General features: G+C 48.2%; 1 protein-coding gene across 1 annotated transcript; it reads left to right on the plus strand.

The window, feature by feature from the left end:
* The first annotated feature begins 290 nt into the window (after positions 1-290).
* On the plus strand, positions 291-8,299 carry SLAMF8 (SLAM family member 8). Its single transcript, XM_063103715.1, has 5 exons — positions 291-324; positions 2,997-3,323; positions 5,978-6,283; positions 6,363-6,476; positions 8,238-8,299. The coding sequence occupies exons 1-5, from the start codon at positions 291-293 to the stop codon at positions 8,297-8,299; spliced, it is 843 nt and encodes a 280-aa protein (XP_062959785.1).
* The last annotated feature ends 317 nt before the right edge of the window (positions 8,300-8,616 follow it).

An 8,616-nucleotide genomic window follows, 5' to 3' on the forward strand; every position in this document is an offset into this window, starting at 1 on the left:
GATGTGGGCTGTGTGGGGGCACTGGTCACCATGCATTAGCCAACCATGTGCACATGAAAGAGGCTGACTTACAAGAATCTGCTCCCGAAAGCCCAGCTAGGCCTGCAGCCAACTTCCACTTTACCCTGGATATTTTCACTTTCGGGGCATTTTGTTCTGAGTCAAGATTCCTCCTTCTGAACATGGGACTTTCCAAAAGGACCACAGCTCCTTCCGTACATCCACTTGGCCTGAGATGTTCTGATTTTGATGTCGAGGGAGCTTGCCTGACTCTCCGGAGAAGGATGGCCATGTGGTTCCTGTGCAGGCTGCTTCTCTGGGAAGGTAAGTGGGGCTGGTGAATAGCCTGTTCTCAGAGAGCTGAAGGATCTCCCCAGCTGCCCTCACCAAACGTCTGGGCAGGGCCCTGCTCATCCGAGGGAGAACTCAGGAGCTGAGAAAGGGTAGAGAAGATTGAAGCAAGTTCTTGAGCAACATTTAAAGCTAGATAGATACAAAGACATGCAGGGTCCTGGGTGGGAGGAGGTGGCAGCCCTAGGAGCATCCATGTCCATGAGACACAAGCTGTTTTGTGGCCCAGGGCAGTTAAAGCTGAGCCAGTGGTAGCACTGGTTCAGAGAGAAAGTTGAATGTGAAAATGTTGGTCATCTAGTAGTGTTAACACATGGAAATTCTAAATAGAGTCTGGGAAGAGAAGAGAATGGCAGGGCAGAGCAGGGCTCCCTATAATCTGAGGACTATGTTTTCAACAGCCTGTGGGAAAGCTGAGGTCCCTCCCTGCAGGCCTGCATAATAGGAGATGGATACTGAGTAGGAATGAGAGGTGAGTGCAGGTTAATTTAATATGGCCCAGGTGTGATGGTGGAAGAGTTGACATGTGGGGTCTCAACACTGGGCCATTCTTCTACCTGTCTGATGCCTGAAGTCCCTTCCCTGGTCAACAAGTAGCCAATGTGACTTAGGTCAGAACTGCAGGGCCAGGAGATGGGAGTCGTGGGGTGTGGCAAAGACTAAGACCCCATTGTTTACATGAGAGACTCACAAGGACTTTGAGGTTGCTTTGTCCAGTGTCCCTGCCTGCGTCCCTGGCCCTGAGGTTTCCAAAGTTCCTTCAGATTTCTTCAACATGTCCAACCATACATAGGAAATCATATCTAATCCTCAAAAATGTCTCAATCTGTTTGATTAACACAACCCTTCAAATCATTGGACATATAAGGACATTGTTCTGAACATTGGATGTGGGGATTATTTTTTAAAGTATTTTTTTTTAAGAGTTTTTAGTAGTAAAAGAGATCAATACAAGTGATCTGGTATGACCCCATTGTTTTACAGGCAAGACCACTGAAGCCTGGAGAGGGAGGATGACATGCTGAAGGTCACACAGCTAATTTGTGGCAGAGGTAGGACAGGATAGAAGCCAGGTCTTGATTGACATCCCATGTGATTCTCTCTATATGTTATGTCTCCACTCGGCATTAACACTAAAGCCATTTCTAGTCAGGACAGAGATGGTTGGGCCAGGAGGGCAGTGAGAATTACTGTGGCCAACTGAGTGGCTATCTAGGACACCCCTTAACCAAGCTCCCAGCACTTGGGTATGTTTCACGTCAGCTCTTATTCTGCTCTGCACGCCGGTACCCATCAGTAGGCCAGGCACAGGGAAGCCTCAGCAGATTCAGTCATTCATTCAGTTCAATTGACTGAGCTTCTCCTGTAGCTGGTCCTAAACTGTGGTGAGCACTGGGAGGACAAAGATGGAAAAAAGTATTATCACCTTTGAAGAGCTCACAGTCTCGTGGGAGATGCAGACTCATAAACAGGCACTGATACTAGAAGGATAAGGGCAATCATTGGGTGATCCCAGGCCACTGTGGGCACATGGAGAAAGCATGTAACCTGCAGCGAGAGACAGGGGAGGCCAGAGCGCACAGTGATGCTTCATGAGTGAACAGAAATTAGCCAGCAACAGAGTCAGGAAGGCACTTGAAGCAACACTGTCTCCCACACACCTCTATCTCAAATATGGTCCCCAAAAACTCAGCATCTTGCCATCTCACCACCGTGTCTGCTCCTCCTCCTGTTCTGGATCTCAGAGAATGGTACCCAATGGATCCCAAAGACCTGGGAGCCAACCTCAGCTCCTTTTTATCCTTCACCCCCAGATCTAACCTATTACCAAATCCAACTGATTACACCATCCTAATCTCTCTCAGTTCCTCTCACTTCTCCCCATCCCAGCTACTCCCTTCCTCAGTGCAAGTGTCCATCACCTCTCCTTTGGATTGATATAAACAGCCTCAGTCTTGCCCCACCTTCAGTGCATTCTCCACCTCTCTGCTGGAGTGATCTTTCCAAGCATGCCTCTAATCATGTTACTCTCCAGCTTAAAACCACTCTAAGACCTGCCTCCCACCTGCCCCCATCACTCTAAGAACAAAGCCCAACCTCCAAGTTGGCTTTCAGGGCCCTGCGTGATCTGGCTCCCACCAACTCTGCAGTGTAATTTTCTACTCCCCCTGCAGAGAGCTACTTTCAGTTCCCCAGCACCCCATGCTCTCTCCCTCTAGGCCTCTGTATGGGCTGTTCCCTCTGCCTGCAACACTTCCCTGTCCCCCTCCAGGCAGTGCCTCTCTTGGCCTGGCTGATTTCCATTCCTCCTTCAGGCCTCAGCTTAACCATTTCTTCTCTGGAGCCGCTCAAGGTTGGGTTAGGTCTGCCATCGCCCTACCTGTGTTCTCCCAGGACACCCTATTTCTTCCATCGTGGGACTTAACATAATTTATTTTAATTGCTTGCTTGAGTGTCTGACTTTCTCTGTGAGCTCCATGAACACAGGGACCAGTTTTATCACAGTACCTGGCACAGTGCACCCTCAACTTGAGTGGAGGGAGTGTGGGTGGAGTGGCCTTAATTTGCTCCATAGCAGCTCAGCTGCATTCAGGAGAGGGCTGAGGAGCATGGAGCAGGCAGTGACCAGGGCTCTGTTCTTTCAGCACTACTTCCCATTGCAGCTATTGGTGCCCAAGTGCTGAGCAAGGTGGGGGACTCGGTGCTGCTGGTGGCAGAGCGCCCCCCTGGCTTCCAAGTCCGTGAAGCCATCTGGCGATCTCTCTGGCCTTCGGAGGAGCTCCTGGCCACGTTTTTCCGGGACTCCCTGGAGACTCTGTACCACTCTCGCTTTCTGGGCCGAGCCAAGCTTCACAGCAACCTCAGCCTGGAGCTTGGGCCACTGGAGTCTGGAGACAACGGCAACTTCTCTGTGCTGATGGTGGACACAGGGGGTAGGGCCTGGACTCAGACCCTTCAGCTCAAGGTATACGGTGAGTGCACCCACCTCTGACTCCCTGACCCCATCCCCCATAAAGCACCAGGCAGGCATCCTGAGCCATGGCAGCTGGGGAGAGCTGGGATCCAGAAACTGCTGGTCTCTGGCCATGTTGCTAACTCAGGGAACATCTGCTCCCCAGCAGTCACATCTAAGAAATCTCATCAGGTATTCCCAGATGAGCTGCTATCTGGAGCAGCTGGGCTTTGCCATCCCACAGTCCTTTTCTGAACTCCAACTGGGTCTTTCCTTGGCTCATGGCCTTGGACTCAATGTTTAGCCTCCCTGACCTTCACCTTTCTTATTTGTAAATTGGGCATTGTAATATTACCATGTACAGTGCCTATAAGGGTGAAATGCAGGGGCATTTGCAAAAGTATCTAGGACAAAGCCTGGCTGTGCTTCATCAATTCCAAAGTATCATCATAGATTATAAGACATGCTATAATTTTATGTACCACTAGTAAGGGGGAAAAAATGTTGTAAATTAAACTACGACACAATGTGTTTTTTATTTAAAAATTAAATTACAAAACTATAATTAAAAGCATAGAACTTTTACTTTATATTTCTTAAAAGATCTTTGTTGGAAAGATTTTAAGTATATAGCATTCATGGATTCTCTGTCATTCATCATTGTAAGACAAACCATCCCAAAATGTACCAGCTAAAAGCACCAAGTATTTTTATTTCTCATAATTTTGTGGGATGGCAGGGCCCAGCTGGGTGGATTCATGAAGCTGCATTTATCACCAATGTTGGGGTAGCTGGAGACTGAATGAGCCTTTTTTCCCAACAACTACACCTCCATCTCCATCTCCACCATAACCATCTCCCCCACCTTCACCACCATCAGCAGTTCACCACCTTTACCACCTTCACCATATATCTGCTGGTCAAGGAAGAATAGTCTTTTAGCTCTTATTTGTCCACTTAACAGCTTGGGAAAGAGGTGTGAGAGACCCCAAACTACTATTTCAGTAAAACCTCATAAATTTGGATACAGTAGGGAGGAGAAAAAGTCCAAATTTAAGATAAGAAAGTAGAAGTAACATCTGGGAAGAGAAAAACGGAGGGAGAGAAAGGCTGTAAGCAAATTGGGGCAGTGTCTCAACCCCCCAAGGACAGCTAACTAGCTGTCCTTCTGTAAGCTACTCAGGGGGCCAATGTGCGGAAGGTGCCCGCAGCCCGCAGCCCTGAACCAGGTTGCACTTCTTGACAGGCAGAATGCTGGCTGGTTTTCAGCACCCCATTCCTGCTTGTTACCCCTTTAGCTCCCTTAATGCAATGCCCTTGTGCAGTGAATAACCTACACAACCATACAGGCAGCCAGTCTCTCCCCTGTTCTGAGTCTCAGCTGCCACACATGTGAAATGAGGACATTGACTGTGATAATACATGCAGCACCCACACTACTAACCTCTAAAATGCCTTGTTCTCGGCATCTGAATTACAGATTTTAAGGAAATTGCTGTTTTATTGCTTCCAAATACATAGAGTGATTAGAACTAATTGCATAAAGCTGCCAAGCAGCCGTCCTTAGGAGCTCTGCTTTGACAATAGATAAGAATGATTTGAATTAGCAGATCAGTTACTAGAAATGTCAATGGGTGTTTCTACTGTGCCTGATCATGTTTGGAAGCAGCTTGTCCTCTTAAGTGGTATAAATATCCCCCCTGTAATCTTTGTTTATACTATTAGTGTGCCCAGCAAATCATTTCTTTTTTCATATCACAAATCCCACCAGATTGAGCTGGCATTAATGAGGTTTTCACTCTGCTTGACTTTGGAATGCAGTCAGAGACTAAGCCCTCCTGTTGTCACCAGAATGCTCTCCCACTGGCCCCATTGCCATCAAGACCCAGAATTTATTCATCAACATATATAGGAAAGGGGAGCCATGGTTTAGGATACCAAGACACTGGTTTGTTCAATGGCCCGGGTATTGAGCACCTCCTACTTGCCAGAGCTAGAGAGCTAAGGTTATCGAAATAACAAGAGGTAGACCCTACCTCTGGGCTCCTCCTTCACAGCATTTCACATCTTTGTGATTATTTTATTTAATTATTCATAATCACTTGTCATTATCTGTCTTCCTCACCAACCTGGAAGCTCCAACAAGCCAGGAATGTGTTCGTTTTCTTGCCAGACTTAATAAATGCTTATCATCTCTTGCTGAATGACTGATATACAAGCATTGCAAGAAAAGTGCTACAGAAAAGAATGGACAGTGCTTAGAGAGCTCAGAGCCACACCTGGATTATCAGGGAAAGCTTCAAGCAATGTGTCCAAGATGGGCCTTGAAGGATGGGTAGGAGTTTTCTAGGAGGACAAGAAGGAAAAACATATATGTGCACTGATAAGCCAAGTGAAAGCATGAAAGACATGAAATAGCATGACTTGTTTGAGAGAACTCAAATTAATTAGAATGAGCAGGAAGGACTAGGAGGAGGTACAGCTGGAGAGGTTGACAGGGATCATTTCATAAAGAGTTTTGAATACCATGCTAAGGAGTTTAGCTCCTGTGCTATGGGCAGTCAAGGTTTTGAAACAAGAGAGGGCATCTAACCCTGCATGGATCCCAGAGCCAGAATCTAGGCCTTCCCAGCATCCCTGTAACCCACACCTGCTTTAACTGTTTTTGCCCAGATTCAGTGCCCAGGCCCATGGTGCAAGTGTTCATTGCTGTAGCAGGAGATGCTCAGCCCCCCAAGACCTGCCAGGTCTTCTTGTCCTGCTGGGCCCCCAACATCAGTGATGTAACCTATAGCTGGCAACAGGAGGGGACAATGGACTTTGGTATGGAAGCACACAGCCTCTTCATAGATGGACAGGTGCTCAGCATTTCACTGGGACCAGGAGACAAGGATGTGGCCTACTCCTGCATTGTCTCCAACCCTGTCAGCTGGGACTTGGCCACAGTCACTCCCTGGGAGAGCTGCCATCATGATGCAGGTATGCCAAGTGCCAGTGGTCAATGGTTAAGGGATTATGAAGTATCTGTACACCTCTGACCCCACCCCTTCATGTCCAGCACCAGGGAAGTCCTCCTACAAAGATGTGTTGCTGGTAGTGGTGCCAGTCTCACTGCTCCTCATCCTGGTTGGTCTCTTCTCTGCTTGGCACTGTGGTCCCTGCTCAGGTAGGAGTCCTGCAAGAGCAGGAAGTGGGTGACGGTGGTGGATTTATTGAGGAAGAGGGTAGGGTTGGACCTCCTCCTATTTAAGCTTCAGATGATCTGTCCCTCCTTACCTCTCCAACCTTATCTCTTGGCCCTCTCCATCTCATACTCTGGTCTCCAACCAGACTGAACTATCTGAAGTTTGTTTTGCAGTTCTCCAAATGAACTACTCTCTTACATATGTTTTCAGGCCTTTGCACATTCTGTTCCTTCTGCCTGGAACACACTTCCCATGATTTGCCACCCAATTCCTCTTCTTCATGTGGCTATCTCCCACTCGGTCTTCAAGATGTAGTGCTCCAGGCAGCCTCGCCTGACCTTCTCCCCCACTCTTAGGCTAGTTAATGTTCTTCCTTTAATTTCCATTCTTACCCCAGTCACAGAACTAATTATATTTACTCCCCCATTGAATTCCTAGCCTTTTAAAGGCAGAGGCTGGGTCACCAATGGGCATGCCCAGTGGTTCCTTGAACATAATGATTTGTGGAATGCAGCCAGTATTGATGAACATTTGTGGCGTGAAAGTATAGATGAATCCCAACCCCTTCTTGCCTACCATTCCTAGGAAGGGGCTCCCTGAGAGAAGCCCCTCCCTGGCCAGTGGCTGAGAGGGCCATCTTCCTGAGGAGGGAAGGAGAAACTGTGATCCCACCAGGTTCTGAGCTCTACATCCTGCTCATCCCCCACTCTGTCTGAGGATGCCCTGCACCTGAGAGAACCACCCACCTGACCTGGGCTTTGTGGCCATTTCCATCCCAGGCTGTCTGAGCTTGCTGGTCCAGGGTCAGCAAAGAGGAGGCATTGAGATCTCATTATGGCAGGCATGTCCTAGAAGGCAAGAGTCTGGGCCCAGCCACTAAGCATGGGGGGCTGGGGGTGAGGAAGGGAAGAGGGTGTGGCTGAGGCTGCGCTCCACCCAGAGGCCCCCCCTGCCACGGAGAAGGCCTGGCCTGGCCCTTTGCTCCGGAGAGCATCCAGGATTTGTGGAAAGAAGGTGGAAGCCAAGAAAAGTACAGCTTTTTTAAAAAAAACAAAACAAAAACCTTTATTGAGATATAACTCACATACCACGCGATTCACCTATTTAAAGTGTACCACTCAATGACTTTTAGTATATTCACAGAGTTGCGCATCCATCACCTCAACCAATTTTACAACATGTCCATTATGCCAAAAAGAAAGCCCATAACCCCTTAGCCATCACCCCCAGTCACTCCCCATCCCTCCCACAGCCCTAGGCATCCGCTAATCTACTTCCTGTCTCTATACATTTTTCTATTATATTTCGTATAAATGGAATTATACACTATGTAGTCCTTTATGACTGGCTACTCTCCCTTAGCCTAATGTTTCCAAGGTTCGGAAAAGAGAGTTTTGGTTACTGAGAAGGGAGAGAATCCAACCACCTGGAACAGAGGAAAGGCACCACGCAGTGAGTCCAGCGACTGGTCCTGGCTCTGCCACGTGGCTTCTGATCAGTCATTCAGTGAGGTCCATCACAGCCCTAACTTTCTATACCTTCTGCAGCTAAATTGGGTTAAACATTAGGAAGAACTTCCTCTTCTTGAAGAATTTCCTTTTCCAAGGTCTCGAAAGGTGGAAAAAAATGTTCCTTTGCCTGAGGTGATCTTGGTCAGGATACTTAGGATTCAGAAGCCTGGGGCCAGGCCAAGGATGCCAAGATTCCAAATACTGGTGGGGTAACATTCTCTCTGATCTCCTCACCAGGGAAAAAGAAGGATGTCTGTGCTGACAGAGGGGCTTCAGAGACAGAGAACCCCCTTGTATAAGATCTGCCATATAAGCTGATGCCTGGATCATCAGAAACCCCACTTCCCCAGGCACATGAAGCTCTGGGACATGGCTGGTGCCTGGAAACCACCATGGTCCTCACGCCTCCCATGAGCTTCCCATCCTGCCCCCAGGAGCAGCCTGGGCAGCCATTACGCTGGGAAGACAGAAAGCACCAGCACAACCTTCCACGCCTCCTCCTTCTCTCTTTCCACTTCACCTGTTCCGGCTGTTCTCTGGGCAAGATGGGCCTAACAGGATGTTCCCTCAAGGACACTGGAAGTTCTCCAGGATTTACAGGGACATTGATTGTTCA

This window comes from Cynocephalus volans, chromosome 8 (genome assembly GCF_027409185.1).
Source record: "Cynocephalus volans isolate mCynVol1 chromosome 8, mCynVol1.pri, whole genome shotgun sequence".
Taxonomy (NCBI): Eukaryota; Metazoa; Chordata; class Mammalia; order Dermoptera; family Cynocephalidae; genus Cynocephalus; species Cynocephalus volans.

What these genes read in the sequence shown, in the direction of transcription:
- SLAMF8 (XM_063103715.1), top strand. Translation starts at nt 291, where the DNA reads ATGTGGTTCCTGTGCAGGCTGCTTCTCTGGGAAG. An exon ending in GAGCTGCCATCATGATGCAG is followed by an intron (nt 6,284 to 6,362) that starts GTATGCCAAGTG and finishes CTTCATGTCCAG; the next exon opens with CACCAGGGAAGTCCTCCTAC. An exon ending in TGGTCCCTGCTCAGGTAGGA is followed by an intron (nt 6,477 to 8,237) that starts GTCCTGCAAGAG and finishes TCTCCTCACCAG; the next exon opens with GGAAAAAGAAGGATGTCTGT.